Source organism: Alligator sinensis, unplaced genomic scaffold (assembly GCF_000455745.1).
Source record: "Alligator sinensis unplaced genomic scaffold, ASM45574v1 scaffold93_2, whole genome shotgun sequence".
Classification (NCBI taxonomy): Eukaryota; Metazoa; Chordata; order Crocodylia; family Alligatoridae; genus Alligator; species Alligator sinensis.
Window position 1 is genome coordinate 2,483,545 of NW_005841854.1, and position 18,269 is coordinate 2,501,813.

At 40.0% G+C, this 18,269-nt stretch overlaps 1 protein-coding gene across 5 annotated transcripts in view; it reads left to right on the top strand.

Annotated features, from left to right (window-relative positions):
* Nucleotides 1–18,269, top strand: part of MTR (5-methyltetrahydrofolate-homocysteine methyltransferase) — a 104,727-nt gene that overhangs the window by 80,983 nt on the left and 5,475 nt on the right. For all 5 annotated transcript variants that reach the window (XM_025213640.1, XM_025213647.1, XM_025213646.1 and 2 more), the window contains 7 exons: nucleotides 1,697–1,797; nucleotides 4,435–4,502; nucleotides 5,469–5,589; nucleotides 9,669–9,750; nucleotides 12,960–13,058; nucleotides 14,802–14,877; nucleotides 17,058–17,213. In XM_025213640.1, the coding sequence (XP_025069425.1) occupies nucleotides 1,697–1,797; nucleotides 4,435–4,502; nucleotides 5,469–5,589; nucleotides 9,669–9,750; nucleotides 12,960–13,058; nucleotides 14,802–14,877; nucleotides 17,058–17,213 (703 nt within the window). The remainder of the gene's footprint in view (nucleotides 1–1,696; nucleotides 1,798–4,434; nucleotides 4,503–5,468; nucleotides 5,590–9,668; nucleotides 9,751–12,959; nucleotides 13,059–14,801; nucleotides 14,878–17,057; nucleotides 17,214–18,269) is intronic.

Genomic DNA, 18,269 nt, shown 5'->3' on the forward strand with positions numbered 1-18,269 from the left:
TTCCTCAATTCCAGTGGTAAGATACATTTTTTTCTTCTGCTGCCTCCTGTCCTGAACCAACACCTGTCTGTTTTTAACTAACTGCACAAATGACTGCTGATAAGCTTCTTATCGTCTCATCTAATGTCCTCTGGAGACTGTTGAGAATCATTTCTATGGATTGGATCGTATTCTCAGCCTTAAGGTTTTTGTGACATAGCTGTTTCTCACTGTGGAGAATAAGATGTAAAATAAGCACAAGCTGTCTCCAGAGATGTCAACTTTTACAAATGACATCCTGTCTTGATAGAGGTGTTAGACGAAGAATCAGCTAGACTCAGTGCTACCTTCTGCAGACTGAGGGGGGCTTGGTAAATACCGCTCCTTCTCGGAGGAGGAAAGAGAGAGGCTAGTAGTGTCTGTCCCGTAGAATAGCTGCTGACCCTCTGAAAACACACTTGCACACCAGCAAGCTTTTATCCTGGGGCAGTGTGACCTTCAGCACCATTTCAGTCACAAACCTGCAGGGAATGCGGTCTCTTCACTTACATCTGAGGATGAATGACTGTGGTTGCAGACCTGGAACAGAATAAGAAAAGAACCAGTTGGGCCTGTGCCCAGAATCAGTATGCCAGCTCATTTAAAACAGATGAAATCATTGTGTTCTAAAATAAAATACAGCTACACTGAAGTATGTACTCTGGCCCATATTGCTTGCCGTCTGGCATAGACTTTTTTTCTGTGTTCCACTCAATCTGTTATTTTTTTCCCTAGGGCATCCATCACCAATTGAGTCAACAGTAGTTAGTAGACAATGGAACTTTACCCATCAGTTTTTTTTTTTCTGTTTGATTCAATGGCATTTTAATTTTTGTGGTTCCCCATAACATACGCTTTTCCAGTCTTCCTTGTCATCCAGATAGCACCTCCCCCTAACATGGCACCTCATGAACAAGTGTTTTCCATTGTTCACTATCTGAAAATGGAAATACTGGAGCGCTACTAGAAGATCTAGTCATTTTAGTAAACAGGGTTATCTCTGGGGATCCCCATTTTTTTTAAATTCAGTCAGTTTATGAGATCGCAGGTGCCAGTAAAAGACTTGCTGTGACTGAGAACAGTACTGGCTGCTGAATATGAGGGAGATGCATGATGGTCTAACAGGCCTAGAAAAGAGAACATGCTGCACAAGGACGAAACAGTTTCTCTGTTCCTAGATTTGTAAAGGAGATAAAATACTCAATCAGAAATGAACATTTTGGATTTCAGTGTACAAGTATACCCAAGAGTCTTCTCAGCTTTGCAAGTCTGTTACAGCAACCTGCTCTTACTCGTGACATGAAAGCAACCTGTAAGATTTTTGTCCCACTGGAGTTGAAGAAGTTCCACTGTGTCCGCTATTAACAGTGCTCTCTGACCAGGATTGGGCAGCCTGGCACATAGAAGCTAAGTTGACCAGACTTATGAAGGCAGTGAGCTACCTCATTCCTTACAAGTGAACAAGTGAAACTTGTTCTTCAGTTAGTTTACTAGTAGTAATGGTTTTATGAATTATATTAGTAACGTCATTTACCATGATCATTTGTATAAAATAATGATGTAGTAGCTTCTGTGAACCAGAGCCAGGGATTAGGATTCCACTGTTAAGAGCTGTACAAATAAGTTGAACTTTCATCATAATTCTAAAGATTGGGGTTTTTTTTTTTTTCTTTTGCAGGACCCTTATCATGGCACGATAGTGCTTGCTACTGTAAAAGGAGATGTGCATGATATTGGCAAGAACATTGTGGGAGTGGTCCTAGGTTGCAATAATTTCAGGTAATAGGGCTAGTCATCATTTCCTGGTCTTTATCACAGTATAATGTTCCCATCTGAATTGCAGTTAGATATTCCATGTTCAACCTTAATAATTAAAGTTAAAATAGGGCATAAGCAAAGGCAGGATGGCTAATCCCAAGCATTAAAAAAACAAGCAGGGTTTTGTTTTAAAATGATGATTTGTTTTAAATGTTGGGTTACTTTAATTTGTCTTCTCTTGTTTTCACCTACTCCTCTTTCCCCCTCTTCGCTGCCCTCCACTCAGTAACAAAAAGGGTGGTATAGAGGTATATTTGTGTTCTGTCCCATTAGGCTGAGAACCTCAACTTATCACATGATTCTAAAATCTGGAGCTTTAAGAAAATGTCAAATCTTGCAAGGTCTGTACCAATGGGAACTGGAAATCATGAAGGCACAGTTATAGACTTGTAAACCTGCTTAGTCAGGAGACCTTCGGGTGGTGCACACAGTCAAACCTGGTTCAAATCTATACCTTACTTGCTCACACCTCCAACATTTAGGATAAATTTTATTGTTTTTTGGCCTCTCTTTGGAAGAGACTACAACCAGAAAGGAAAATGTTTAACAGAATAGGTTTCATTTAAAAAAGGTTACATTTCTGAAGTTGGGTAAAGCTGTTTTAATGCATATAACAGCATTTTAAATTACCTTTTCTCATGAACTTTTATTGATTACTTTGGGCTTTCTTGTGCTTTATTTAGGCTGAACTATTTAGTGTACTGAAGTCAGTGTATTCTGTCACAACGAGTGGAAGTGATGCTGAATGAAGCCAGCAGGCTGAGGCAGCTGGCTAAAAAATAAGTGCTTGCTTGTACAAGTGCTTTGGTAATGGTTAGTAATAATGAGAATAGGACATTAGATTGACACAATTTAATGTTAGCAATTTTCTTTTAATTTTCCCAAACGTGGCTTTGGTTTTGAAGCATTTAATAATGCATAGAAAAACTAAATGTGAATGTAATTATAAGCCTTGCTCAAGATGCATTTTGTACTGAAACTTTTGGTATTTACTGACAGCTCTGAGCCACTTTTCATCAGTTTCATTGATCTGTTTGTGTATTTGTATGTAAGCAATCATTAAGCAAGGGACAGTCTTGTATCTTGTACGTTACTTTGATAGTAGGACTAGTATTGCATATAGGTTTCAAAGAGTTTTTATAGTATGTGTGTGAATACTCCATTCTAACTCTGAGTTACTGCTGCAGAACGGTTATTTTTTTTTTCTCTTTCTAATAGTTTTCTCCTTTTTATATTTTGCCTAGTGTGTAATGCTGGATGGGATTAAATTTATTCTTTATACTGGTTAGCTTGGTGATTAAATGTTGGCTCAGGAGCAGTTGCAAAAGACTAAATGGTTGGTTCCTCACCATAAAGATCCAGGGGAAGTATCTTGATGAGAAATGCAGCTTCTCTGCCTCTAGCTGCTAGAAAAGAGGAGACATATTGTATTGTCCCATCACCCTACTTTGGATCCATCTTTCATACCTTATCTTGCTGGGATCCTATGACCCCTGCTGACTTCCTGCCCCTGGGGCAGGGGGCTGGACTCGATGATCTTCCAAGGTCCCTTCCAGCCCTAATGTCTGTGAAATCCCAGTCTCTGGTTAACTGGCAGACTATAAATCTGAAATTTCTCTAGTTGTGTGAAAGTAATTAAGTTTTGTCTCTTGTTCTTGATTCAGAGCTGCCATAGAAGATGTAGGGAGCAGAGTACCTGGATACTTTCCACTTTCCTGAGCCTTTATTTGGCTCCTTTCCCCCCATAAATAAGTCTGCCTTCTACTGCTGCATAGCTTTGTAAGAAGCAGTGGTAATAGAGAACTGACATCGTTCTTGTCAGATTCACCACTGCCAAGATTTTGAATGGCAACTGTGGAGCTGATTGGAGACTTGTCAGCTTCACTCCTCTACTTAGCAAAGTTATGAGCAGTAGCCGAAAGACACTTGAGCTGCCTGCCTGCAGAATCAAAGAGCTGATGCTGTATTTATTTGGAAGGTTATTTATGTAGCTGTAGGGGACTGAAAGTTCCTTTTCTTAAAGGAAAGCATAGATGCTGCAGTTAATGGGATGGGTCACCTTCCTTCCCAGAGCATGTGGATTTTTCAAGCCCCAGTTGTTAGGGTTTTTTGTATTTGTTTTCATCTGGTAATTTGTAGGCACAGTAAAATTTACCAGCATAGAATTGTCATTGGTACATAGTTAAAAATACATTTGTTAGCCACCAAACTTATTTTTATGGATCCAGTACTACATTCATACTGAATTGGTTGTATTCAGGTCGGCTGTTTCTTTATGCCTGCCTAATAGATAAATTCATGTTATGTTTGTTTATTTTTTAAAAATTCCCATGGTAAAATTTTTAAGTTTTCTCTACTCATGGTACTGTATCATGTGAAATTCCTTCAGGAGCTAAAAATTCTCCAAGGTTGCCAGTGTTTTTGCGAGATCACTTATAACCAAAGGTATCCACTTTCCTTCAAAATTAGATTTTTGTGGTCTTTCTTTAAAATATAACACTTCATGCTAGTGGTTTAAAATAAATGACATGATCACCCCTTCAAAACATGTTTTGTTACCTTAAAAAGAATCGTGTACCATCTTATTTCTTTTCACAGGGTTATTGATTTAGGAGTCATGACTCCATGCGATAAGATATTGAGAGCTGCTATTGAAAACAAAGCAGGTATAGAAACACTTGATCTATAATCTTCATTTGTTTGAATTTAAACATGAACTTGAATTATCTTGCTAATGAATTCTGGAAGATTAAGAGGCTCATGGGCAGCTTTTTATTGACAGAACTTACCTTTTTATTGTTGCTGCTAATGTTTGGCGCACACTATAAAAACATTTTCCTAAGGTGTGAAATATTTTAGAAAAGAATAGCTCTATGGAATAGGTACATCTTATTACATTTTACAGAAGAATAAGCTGAGGCTTAGAAAGGTTAAATAATCAGTCAAAGGCCATATCAATTAGTCCAACTTGGCTTTTAGTTCCATTCTGAGCCTTGCCAAACCAGTGACAGTAAAAGCTGGAATTCATGGTTGTAGGGCAATAAGGTTTCTCTAGATCAAATGCTAGCTGCTTCCAAATTAAGTGTTGCGGCTTAGAGCTGTGAAAATGCCAGTATAGTAGCCAAGGATACTCAAGCATTATGCACGTAGCAGTTCAACACATGTAAGTAAAGCCAATGGCATACTTAAACTCTGAAACTGAGCCCCTTGGCCAACATTTTCAGAAGTGGCTTCTGGTATCAGTGTCCTCTGCCTTTGGATGCCTAACGTTTGAGATGCTTTTAGGGCCAACTCATAAGTATGGAACACCTGCAACTTCAAGTGAAGTCCTTGGTAGCTGCAGATGCTCAGCACTGCTGGCATCTAAGACGAGCTTGTGAAGTGGGGCGCACCAAATCATTTGCTGCTCTTAAAAACTTTGTCCCTTCCAACTCAGTCAAACCAAGCATCCAGTACTTCTGGGATGCTATTGCTAGCATGTAACTGATATGTTTTTACAGTATGGTTTCTCTTTGATGTTTGAGGCACAAAGCTGACTTATTCAATTATTTACAGTTTAAAAATACATTGTGTAGTAGTTCTACCCCTTCTAAAGTCTTTTTTTTTTTTTCCCCCCATTTGTTGGGCAATAGATATAATTGGTCTTTCTGGTCTTATTACACCTTCTTTGGATGAAATGATTTTTGTTGCCAAGGAAATGCAGAGATTAGAGATAAAGATTCCATTGCTGATTGGAGGAGCAACCACTTCTAAGTGAGTAAAATAATCTTGAGGGGACAAAAGCATATGCAAGGTCCTGCTAAATGCAAATAAATAAATAAGTAAAATCCGTGTATGTGAAGTGTAACTTTCTCTGCCCCTGTCCCCCATGGTTTTTTAGAAGATAAAAGGCTTAACTTCCTACTGTCTCTACCTCAGTAGCTCTGGGTTCCCACTAATAATGGACATGCACAATGCTTTAGCTATCTAAATGTCAAATGCTTTAAATGCTATGGGCCTGATCCTACACACAGTTGCTACAAATGGAACTGTGTCCCTGGGCAGGGGCTGAACAATTCAGGCTCTGATTCAGCAGAGCTCTTCTGAACCTACTCGACTTGCAGTGTAGGAGTGGGACTGTTCATGTGCTTAAAGATAAGCCTGTCATTGGTGGGTCCAGGCCACAGTGCTCTGCAAGATTGGATTTCTAATCTGCTGAAACAGGACAGATCACGTGTTTATAGGATACTTACTTCTGAATTGGAATTTCTCAGCTTCGGATCTCATTCTTGTAAATGTATTCAAATAAAGTCATGTCACTGCTCTGATTATTCTAGAGAATAATATTGACAGCTGGCTGACAGCTGGTATTAACCTTCCTGCAAACCTGCTTTGAGTGGTGGCTTGAGTCACACTTTGCTAACTTCTTTATGTCCAATATTTTGAGCAGGTGACAGCTCAGGAGACTGAAGAGGTCAGTTCTTGCATATATAAAAGTTTGAGCATTGCTTCTTTTCTTCTCAGAAGCTTATGCATTTTTATGATCAGCATCCTATAGCTCCCTGCCTCTTGAATCAGCTGGTGTTGGCAAAATGGTCAATAAGATAACAAGCACTGAGTTGATTAGGATGACTGCCATGTCTACTGGCCCAGCAATCTACCCCACATTATGATGTGTCCTTACCTTTTTTTTATTTTTCCTGCTTGTCTGGGTTCATCTTCTATGACACTGAAAACAAACAAAAGCGATGGAATACAGAGAATTTGTCTGCAAAACATATTTGTTCTAATTAGTGGAGGGCTTAAAAAAGCTGATGATCTGCCATGATAGTCCTTTGTGGTCCTCAGCGTGTTGTCATTTTGAGACAACTTGCATAATTCACCTTTATGGAGACAAATGCCTTTGGAAAGAGTAAATGCAAAGCCCATATGCTTTACCCCTGGCTTTTCAGACTGAATAATCAGCATACAGTTTTGTTGTGAAAATAAACAAACAAATTTACATAAGGTGTTTGTGAAACATGCAAACACACACATATAAAAGGTATTTACTTAAATATTAAAACCAGAGACTTAATGGAGACTGGTAATTTCTTTTTATATACACCTCAGACTTTGGAGAGTACTTAATAGTATATACATTTACTTTAAAACAGGAATGTCAAATTTGCCCCACTCCCAGGCCAGATCTGGATGTGGTGTTGGGATGAGCAGCTGCAACAGTTAATGCGGCCATCACTTGTCCCCGCACCACTGACTTGGGGCCTTGCCCAAAAATTTCTTGCCCCCGTGGGATCTGTATAGACCCAATTACATCGTTCTGTGGGTCAGATCTGGCCTCGGGGCCATAGGTTTGACCATCCTGCTTTAAAAGTTTAAATAAATACTTTTTAAAAGCTGTTTACGGAGTTCTTTGCGCTTTGGCTCTGTAATAGTTCCCCACTTCTGTTTTTTTCCTTTCTGTAGGTGAGCTGAGAGAGGGGATGCATGACTTTGCACACAAGATTTCTCTAGTAGGATATCTTTAGCTTAGTTATAATGCATATTTGTTTTGCTAAAATGTTTTGGTAATGTTAGAACTAGGCAAGTAATAGCAGCAGTGTATCAAACAGTGTTTTTTATGAAAGATGATTAAAAATATATGTAAAAATATTCAATCCCACTATATCACTTATGCTGCCTATCTATCACTTTTCTCCCTTTTGCTTATAAAAGGGTTAAGCCTTAAGCAAATATAATATCTTGCTTGAACAAATATATTATCTAAGATGAAGCCCAAGTACATCATCAAGGAAGGAACAAATTTAAAAGTTCCCAAAAAGGTAATTTATATAATTATTTTTCAGAGTTAGCTGTAACTTATACATCCAAAACAGATGCACATACTTGCCAGAGCCTAAAGAAAAAGGGACACCCATTTTATAAAACTAATGGCCTGGTAGGACACTTTTTTTCCCCCCCCGTCGCACTGTCTGAATGTGTGATAGTTTTTGCACATTTAATTTTTACAGCTTCTTAATCATTGCTTTGCTGCACCTGTCTTTCAAAGCAAAATATGAATATAAACATGGTGGTGCTGAAAGCAACAGGTTTAAGGATGTTGAAGCCCTGAAGCAGGTAAGTTTGTTCTTGCAAAAGAAAGTACCCTTCAGATCTTGTCACATTAGTAAATCTATGTGGGAGGAATCGGATGCAATTACCTTGGAAGCTAAAACAACAAAAATCCTGTGATGGCTTAAATTATGTGCAGTTACATGGTAGATATACATTCATTGTAAAAGTGATGAAGTATCATATTTATGCAAATCTTGAACAACTTTGAATATAAGATGACCCTCCCTCTCAGAATGAGGGGGAGGCAGCTGAGTTAGAGTTGCAGGTGGTGGAGGGACAAGCTGCAGGTTCCCTCTCCCCTGTGCTCACTGCTCAGCTGTGTGCCCCTTCTCCCACCAAACAAGCTCTTTTGGCCCAGGGTAGGCAGTGCCTCAGCTCTGACTTTAGCCCTGAATTTGGGGCCAAAGCTGGAGATGACCAGCTGCCTGCTCAAGGCCATGACTCAAATCTAAGACAAGGCTTTTTTTTTTCCGTGCAGATTTTTTTTTGTGGGGGTGGGGACGGGGACGGGGACTGGGAAGGATGGGAACCTTGTCTTGAATTCGAGTAAATATGTCAACACTAATTATTTGTCATTTTGTCACTGCAACTGAGTGTAACTTTTTATATTAAGAAAGTAGACTGGGATAAGGTGGTTGAACTAAAACTAAATGGACATTTTCTTCCATTTTGCATCTTGCACTATTCTGCTAGTTCTTTTTCAGGACCACAGAATGCCTGGTCAGTTCATGACCTGTTGTTTTCCCCATGTATATCCATTTCCTGACCAACTTGCGTCAAGTCACAGCAGACATGCTGTCTCAAAGTAGCAAAATGAACAAGTGAGGTATTGCTTCCTGGCAAGCATGCTTACTTGCACGTGCTTTCATACCATTTGTCAGGACAAAGAGCTGCTGAAATAGTCAGCTGCAGGTAATGCTTTAGTTTAAGCCTTAATTTAGCACTCAGTCTCTATTCAGCAAAGCACTTTAGCAAGTGCTAAACAATCAACAGGCTCCAAACATGTTCTTTAAGTGCTTTATGGACACAAATGGAATTATGTGTTTTAAATACTTCGCTGAACTGAGGTCTTAGTTTGTGGTGACTTTCTAGTGAGGGCAAGATCTTTCTACTTAATGATTGCAAAGAGTTCCTCTTTCATCTCAAGAGTGGAGGTGCTTACACTTTAGGTTTTGAAGACCACGTTTTGCATGCAACTACTGTAAAACATGTTATGAACAGTCAGTCATAGTTCATCATTTGGATGTGTTGGTGAAAGTCTGAAGGCCATAGGCATACTTAACCTGAGGCACTTGTAAGAAGGGACTCTTTTTTTCTAGAGGATTTAACCTTGAACACATCTCACTACGCTATCATAAGACTCAGTCAAGTAACAGGTTGAATTCTTTTTTATCTTACAATGCTGAAGGACTGTATGATGTCAGAGAAGTTGATGCAGAATGTGGTCCAAATAATCATTTCAGTATCTTTTTGGAAGGAAAATGCTGCATACATAAATCTACCTGTGTATAGTAATCCATTTATATCAAACATATGGCTTTTTTTTTCTCCTGAACATTTTTTCCAACCATGAATTTTACATTTGTATACCTGCAGAATTTTTTTCCTTAAATATCTATTTTTATTTATAAAAATGTAGCTTGATATTTACTTGACTAGGTAATGTCTCAGAGTGCCTGGGTTTTGAAAAGTTTGTACTTTGTTTTGAAACTTTTACTCTTGATCTGTTCCTATTTCAGAACACATACAGCTGTCAAAATTGCCCCGCGATACAGTGCACCAGTCATTCATGTCCTTGATGCATCCAAAAGTGTTGTAGTTGTAAGTTCTGGATTATGCAATTCCTACCATCTCCCTCTCCTTCCAGTACACATATCCTTTATCCCTTCCCTTTAACAGTATATTTTTATTCGCAACAAAACAAATGTGCTCCTCTAGGGCCTGGTTCTGAAAGCTCTCTCTCTTGGTAAAATGCAATAACTTACAGAAGGCTAGATCAAGACCTCTGTATCATTTAAAGTACTAGATTGAAGGAGCAAGGTGGTGTATGAGTCATAAGTCATGTTGGGTCCTGCCCAAAGAGGCCCCCAGGAGGAGGGCAGCAGGGCTGGGCACCCTGAGCAGCTCACACCTTCCCCCGCCCCCCATGGGCTCTGCTTGGGTCTGGTCCAGCCATGCTGCCCAGAACCAAGACAGGCATGTGTCCCGCTTTTGCATTTTGAAAAGGTGGTTATGCTGTCCCTAAATGCTGCTACTTAATTTCTTACTACGTGGAAAGATCTCTCTTTTTTTTTTTTTTTCTTTTCCCCCTTGTTCCATCTTTCAAAAACTAGGTGCTTACTATCTTCCAAGGCATTTTGTATGCAAGAAAATATTATATCAATGCAGAACTCCTATTCCAATCCATTTGCCCCAACCTGTAAATTGAATGCCACCTATAAGCCTCTTTCAGGTTACTGAAAAAACAATTTCACCAGCTAGCCTAGTCCTTATGAGTGAGATCAGGGCACTCTATAACCACTCTGTGATGGTGTAAGCCTGAGACTTATTTTGTGTTCTTTAGTTCCTAAGATAGGTGAGTTGGTTGCTGAAGTTTGTTACCCTCGTAATCTATCCTTCATCCTCTGGGCTGCATTGAGGATGGGGCAGCACAATCTATCCAAACAATGAGATTGGCTCTGTGATGCACAGGCTAGTATGTGGGCAGATACCGTTGTGCCGAAGCAGCACCTCAGACACGTCTCGGTCAGGCTTTTTACATGTGATGTTTCAGCTTCTCGAGGGTTCTAATATAGCTGTGTTTCCTGTGGCTCCCTTAAGCAAGAAGTCAACAAGAACACCCTCCGCATCCTGGCTTGCTTAGGAGATAAAATTAGGGGGCATTACTTTCTAACTGATGCTCTTAGAGTAGGCGGCCCAGATATGATATGAAAGGAAGGACTTGGAAAAGTAGCCCATAGGATTTTGTTAAATTTGACACAAAATCTGGCCATTTGGTGACGCAAAGCAAGATTTGTTCCCTAGATACAGCATTTTTGTGAATTTTGAAGTTGATTGTAATGTCTTTAAAAGAAACCATTTAAATTTTTTGTAAAATGCCTAATATTTATGATAGCTAGGAATAAATACAGTGTACCAGCATGAATTCAATGTGTGCGATTCCTGACTTAGATAAGGAAACACACATTGATGAAAATGAATATCTGAGAATTTCCTGTTAGTATCTGAGTGGCTGTTAGGGTGCTTTCGAATGCTTAAAGAAGTCATGGACTTAAATCTTTGAAGAACAGGCTGATACGAATAATTGAGATCTCAAAAACTACACAGTGAATTTTGAATACTGGGGTTTGCTTATGTTAGATTTTTTAAAAACCCTTTCATTCTCAAACTGTAGATCTTCAAACTAAGTCAGTAGTTAGTACTTACTGATAAGTCAGTACTTCTGAAGCTTTGAGGATTTAAACTTGAAAAAAATGCTTTTAATGTGGACTTAAGACGACAAGATCACATGATAAAGAATAATTTTCCCAAGGATCGGGGGCGGGGGTTAAGACCACAAGCTTGAAATTTGAAGGACAGTAGTAAAGTGTTGCTTTGAAAAATGTTGAGTGGTATGTTGAGAAGACGGGTATTTAAAGGAACTGATTGTTCCATGTGTGGGTAAAGGAGATGAAAACCCCAAGAAAGGGGAAAAGAAGATTGCTGACTTGATGGCATCTTCATTTATTTTCCATATCCTCCCAACCCTATGGGTACCCCTCTGCAGGTTTCAGAATCTGCATTTGGCAAGGAGGTATTCCACGTGACATCCCATTAAAGTTAAGGTTAATAAGCGTCTCCATTATCTTCTTGGATTACATCTGACATTACCTGCATGGAGACATTTCTAGGGGAAGCAACTCCTGGTATGGAAGACAGACTATGCAGAAGCATAAAGCCTTTGTAGATTGCCTTAAACCAAAGCTTGTCTTTGTGGTGCACAAAGATTTCAGTGTGAGAAGCATAGGTTTTGTACACCAACCTCCTGCCAGTTCTGCTGGAGATAAGCATATTCTACGGGCAGCCCCACCAACACAGACCTAAAGAATGATGTGAAATCCTGGCCCCACTTAAATCTGTGACAGAAGTCTCAGTGACTTAAGTGATTTTTACCTATGGAGTTTTGAAAGCTCCTGTGCAGAATTAACCTGCAGTTGATAAGATGCAGGGGCTTTTTTATGGGCATGGTAGGGTGGAGGGGACAGAGAGGGAATGACTTTATAGTAGCAATGAAATTACCCAAGTTTAAAATTAAATTGAAGAACTGAGTAAGATGCCACCAGAGACTCCAGTTTCCAAATTGCGATAGCTCATTGAAGGGCGTTTCTGCCATTTCCTAGTTGTCTCTTGGCTTGTTTTTAATTGCTCATTTTGGCTAACCCATTATTATCCTAAATGCCTATTTCCAACACTATAGTGACTTCATGAATCTTTTAACAAATGCTGATTGTAGCACCAGGCATTTTACAGCTATGTAATTTTAGTAAAGTTAGTTATAGATTCATTGCCTTCTACCTTTTAACTCTATTAGAAATAAACGACAGAGGGACAAATATTGGTACACTCAAAGTACCAACAGTACTGCTATGAAGTACATGCAGAGTACATGCAGGGCCTCAGAAGGGAGATGTAATCCAAGCAGGAAGATGTTACTGTGAGAAGACTAGAGAATTGTCCATCCAAGTCTTGGTCTGGTTCATAGGCCCGTTTGAGCTTCCAGTTTTAGTTTCCACCCCTCAGCTCTTCCTTGTGTCAGACTGAATCCTCATGGCATCATACAGGCACTGTTGATGGTTGCATAAATTAACATATTATAAAGCTTTGAAAGCTAGCCTTCAAGTTAGTAATGGCATTACATCTGGCATGCTTAGCAAGATGATAATACCTGTGGAAACTAGAGTAGGAAAGGATGTAGTTTGAAGTTTGCCCGGGGCTCACTCACCCATGTTGCAACCTTCCTATTGTGTAAACTCCCTTTTTCCCCCCTTCAGTGCTCTCAACTGTTAGATGAAAATCAAAAGGAGGACTTCTTTGAAGAAGTACTGGAAGAATATGATGACCTTAGGCAAGAGCACTATGAATCTCTTAAGGTAAATAAATCTGTCCATTGTATGTGTATGCACTCACACCCACAACTTTTCCCTTCTAAACTAATGAATCCTTGTATCACTATTAATCCTCAGACAGATTCTGTATTGATATTCAGCATATTTACACAGAGAAATTAATTTATAAAAGTCAATGTGAATTGACCTCTAAAGCTAGGTGCAGACATTCAAGAAGCCTGAGATGGAATCAAATTATGTGGTTTTCTGTAAGCGGTATAGTTTAGATCAGCAGTGAGCAGAACGCATTTACCCTTTGGTGCGGGGTGGGGGGAGGGGCTAATCTTATATCAAGTTCTGCCATTTGTAAGCCAGTCTGTGTGCCCCATACTGCAGTTCTGTTATGTGTGTAGACCAATTTCAGATTACGTATATCAGTAGAAGTGTAGTGTCTGCACCTGGCTCAAAACAAAATCCTACCCTACTCTTACAGTCACTTTCTCAGGAAAGCCCTGGTTGTCATTGTCCAGTGTTTATACTGCAATACCCTCCTGTAGTATGGGGTCTATATAATGAGGTATATACTGTAGTATGGGGTCTTGCACAATAAAGGAGATGAGGAATGAAAGCCAGGCAAGGTATCTAAACAGAAATTTAAGGTCTAATTTTTGAAATGTTGGGAATGAAAGATGAAGAAATGTTCACATTGGGAGACAGAAGAAACAAATGTACAGGAAAAAAGTAAGTGCAGGTCTTCTGTTTGAATAGACATGGTAAGAAGTCCATTGAGAAACATGTTGAAAGTCTAGTCAGGTAATTCCAAAGATGAACTCTTCTTGCTAAGAACATCCTTGCTTTCAGACTTCTCTTAAGCATCCTAGACATTCAGTGTGGGGACTTGTAGGAGAAACGCCATGCCTAATGCCTTTTCTACTGCTTTTTTCCTTAAAGTTTCCTATGGTTGTATTCCTACTGGAGCAACTCCTCCAACAAAAGGCAACTTTGGGAATTGTAGGAATGACTAGGAGTGACTTCCTGGCTCCATTGAGATCAATAGCACATTTTCTGTTTTAACTGGAGCAAGGAATTTGTCCCAGGTGTTGACAGTCACTCTTTATTTTATTATTGATTATTCTAAATTTACTAGCTAGGTACAGAAAGTACACACAAACCAGTATAAGTGATAGGAAACTGGTTCAGATCAGTAAAATGAGAAGTTGAGTACACATAAATTGCTTTCATAATGGCCGAAACTGGTTTAAGATGAACCTGGATGGATGTAGTATCAGTCTCAACTGATTTGGGTTAAATCAGTTTATTGGACTTCCAGATCCCTTCCAGATTCAAATTAACTCTGTACCCCAGCATCCCAGGATGCTTTGTACATCTCCTGCAAAGCCCCTCTGGTGGGGTGGGCAGGCTAGCCTTGGCCTAAGCTATCTGCTCCAGCAGAGCAGGGAGGCGTGCTGTAGCCATACCCCCTTCTTTCCCTGAGTCATTGTGAGCATTTGCACGTACAACACTGTGTTGTACATCTATATGCATTTTGTTGAACTAATAAGGGAGCCTAAAGTTCAGGTATGGACATTAATACGCAAAACCTTTACAGCCAGAGGAACTAGAACTATCTACCAGAAGATAATGCAGTAGTTTTATTGACTGGAATTCAAGCTCTCCTCAATAGCTTTATTCTATAGGCCTATTAGGCCTTACATAAACATGTAGGAGAGTCATTAAAGGTTTAAAGCTGAGAGGTTCTGTATATATGTACCCTATATTTCTATACAGGAAAGAAAATATTTGTCTTTGGAACAAGCCCGGAGAAAAGGTTTCCATAATGACTGGCTGTCAGATTGTAAACCAGGTCAGTGTGCAATTTTTAAATTGAACTCTAAACTTCATAAACTCACAAGGTGGCAATGTCTTTTCTGTGAAACAACTTGAAAATACATTGGTTTCTTTTGAATTTGGAGGGTTTTTCTCTCCTGCAACTGTGTAGTTGTCCCATTATATTTAATTTCTGACTTTTTTTTCTCTATTGCTATGGATCAGTGGAAAAAAACATAAGTTCTTCACAAGTGTCCATTATAGTACCTGAAACAGTACCTACTTTTATAAGATAGATAGAACTGACAGGCAGGAACTTGCTTGTACCATTGGAGCTTGATATTGCAAGCAACTATAATCCTTTTCATAAACTGATTGAGCTCCATTTTAACATGTAACATTTAAGTTGGTCTAATAAAGGATACCGATCCACCCAAAGAACTTTATCTGCCTATGTCCTTAGACCAACACGACTACAGCCTACACCCCCATTTTAACACGTGAGCTTTTTGCCCCATGTATTTCTTTTCTAATGTGGTTGCAAAACCTCATGACTTTGATTAGGTTCCTTCTAATTTTCAGCCTAAATTTGTTCATCAACAGTTTATAACCTCTTGGTGATAGTACCAATGTTTGTTCTTTAATCCAAATATTTATTTTTCTCTGTGTGGTGTATACCCCATAATATTTTCATAGAGAGCAGTCATAATGCCTTTAGGTCTTTGTTTTTTTACTTCAAACAGTAAGCTCTTGTAGACTCCTCTTGTATGGCTCTCCATTTTTCCTCCAAACTTTCCAATAATTCATCTCTGTACCTGTTCTAGTTTCAAATGAATCTTTCTTGACCGTGGATGACCAGTATTGAACATGGTATTCCTGATGAGGGTCCCACCAGTGCCTCGTATCATGGCATTGTTTTTTTCTTTTTTCTCCCAGAAATACCGTGCCTCATAATAGATTTTCCTTTCACAAGTAAATCACGCTGCTGAAATGCAGTGCTTAATTTTTATTAACTAATCCCTATAAACATCCCAGTATCAGTAGCAGGAAGGGTAAGAAAGAAGCAGTTGTATAGCCATTGGTTCTACCATGTCAGTTCCCCTTTCTGCTCTTACATATACCCAATCCAGTACAGGTGTTTGGAAATTCAAAAAGTTCTATAGCTTCCTGACCACTTTTATAATTGTCCTGAAACTTAGCAGCACTCAGTGCTAATGACAGTCAGGGCTCTGTATGAGTATAGGATTAGGCCCCATGACCATGAATATAAAAAGCACTTACAATAAATCAGAAGCAGCAGTAATTCATCCATTACCTTCTGCTAGTTCTTGCAGTCGTCAAAATGACTTCAAGCCCAGCACAATTTAAGTGCAAATCAATACTGTTTGGGACAGACCAATACGGAAACCTGATTCACGAGTGGATTTTAATGCCTGATAACAAAGACATAACTAGAAGCTTTGTGCCTTGGGTGATGGCAGTAGCTGTGGCAGCTGCCCTTCTTGCACCCCCTCAAAGATGGTGCCTGGAGTGGGTGCCTTGCTTGCTTACCCCCAGTTATACTACTGCCTCATGATCTTCTAGGCCAGGGGTTGGCAACCATTTAGAGCAGCAGGCCACTGCTTGCAACCTAGCCACCACACCATGGGCTGCCACTCTTCCACCATTTGCTGCCCTTACAATGCCCAGGCCTACCTGCTGCCACCTCCACTGTCTCCATCACACTTTGCAGATTTCTGTCCCCAGTGGGGAGGGTCAAACTTGACAGCAGCCATGAGCAGCACATGACATAGGGAGTGGGTCATTGTGAAGCGTTACTGTGGGGGTAGGAGGGAATCGGTGGCAATGCATGGAGTGAGAGGAGTGGGTGATGCACTGGGCCAAGCTGCATACTGCCAATACCCCATGCTGCTGTGGGCCAAACCCAGCATTTCACATGCTGCATCCAGCCTGTGGGCCATAGACTGCCAACCTCTGTTCTGTGCAGTGCTTAGACTGACTTCAGTTTATTGTGACAGTCTTACAAGGATGACACTTGTCATTATTTTGTTGTAGCATTCCTGTGGTAGTAAGGGTTCAACGGTGCAGTTTTGGGAAAGAGAAAACTAGGTTACATAAAACAGTAAATTGTGTTCACTTGTTGCATTGCATAGGCAAAAGACGCACAAAAAAGTATACCATTTTTTTAATGACAAATGGTATTTTGAATTCCTACAGTTAAACCTAGATTCATTGGCACTCAAGTATTTGAAGATTATGATCTGCATAAGCTGGTCGAATATATTGACTGGAAGCCTTTTTTTGATGTGTGGCAACTTCGGGGCAAATACCCCAATAGAGGATTTCCTAAAATCTTTAATGATAAAGTAGTAGGTAAGTACTGAAATACTCACAAAGGGAAATGCAGACAGATATTAGATATTTTTCTAACTGTACAGAAATACACAGATTTAAAAAAAAAAAAAAAAGTATGTGGGCAACTTAAATTTGAGAAATGTTGTAACATATAGCAGCAATGTTTTGAATCTTAAAATGGCGGCCCAGGAAAGTTGGTGAGAATTTTTTGACATCCATCTAAAGAGTTGGCCCCTGTGTCAAAATAAAGGAAACATTTTTGATGGTGGAAAAATATTAGAGGCCATAATATATCTGTATTCATTGCTGGAGAATACTATTAGCTATGACTGCTAATAGGTATGATCTCCAAAGTACTTTGAAATATGTCATAAAGCTTCAAGCGTATGTGGAACTTCTGAAACTTGGTGTTCTTTTTCTGCTACACTGGTTATGCAAGTGCTGTCACTACAGCCTCTTGCCATCACTCAGCTTTACCGTTCTTTCTTGTACGAGTATTTTGGCAGCTGCATCTCTTGTACATAATGTGAATGTCACAACTACGTAAATGCCAGAGGTGTGCAAAACAGGCCATATTCGGTTCAGATTCAGCCCGAATCGAGGACAGTGATTCGATTCGTTGATTCGGATCACTGTCCCAATTCAATTCGGCTGAATCCAAATCTGAAGATTTGATGTTGATTCAGAGAATTAGTGATTCGGCCATAGACACAGCTTTAAAAGATTTTTTCTATATACCTCGAGGTACCAGATGTGGCTCATGAATGTTGGGATGCTGGGGCAGATGGAGCGTCCCACAGGAGCGCAGGGGGACTCCCTGCACGCTTGGCAGCAGACCCGGAAGTACTTCCAGTCCATTTCCAGGTCTGCCACTGAGCACGCTGGAAAGCCCTCCATGCTTTGGTGATCAGCCGTGGATTCCCCCCCTCTAACCCAAGAGGCACTAGTCACCGAGCCCACGGGGGCCCCCCGGTGAGCTCCCTGGCAGACCCAGAAGTGGACCGGAAGTGCTTCTGGTCCACTTCCGGGACTGCTGCTGAGCACGCTGCGGACCCGACCGACCGACCGACCCCC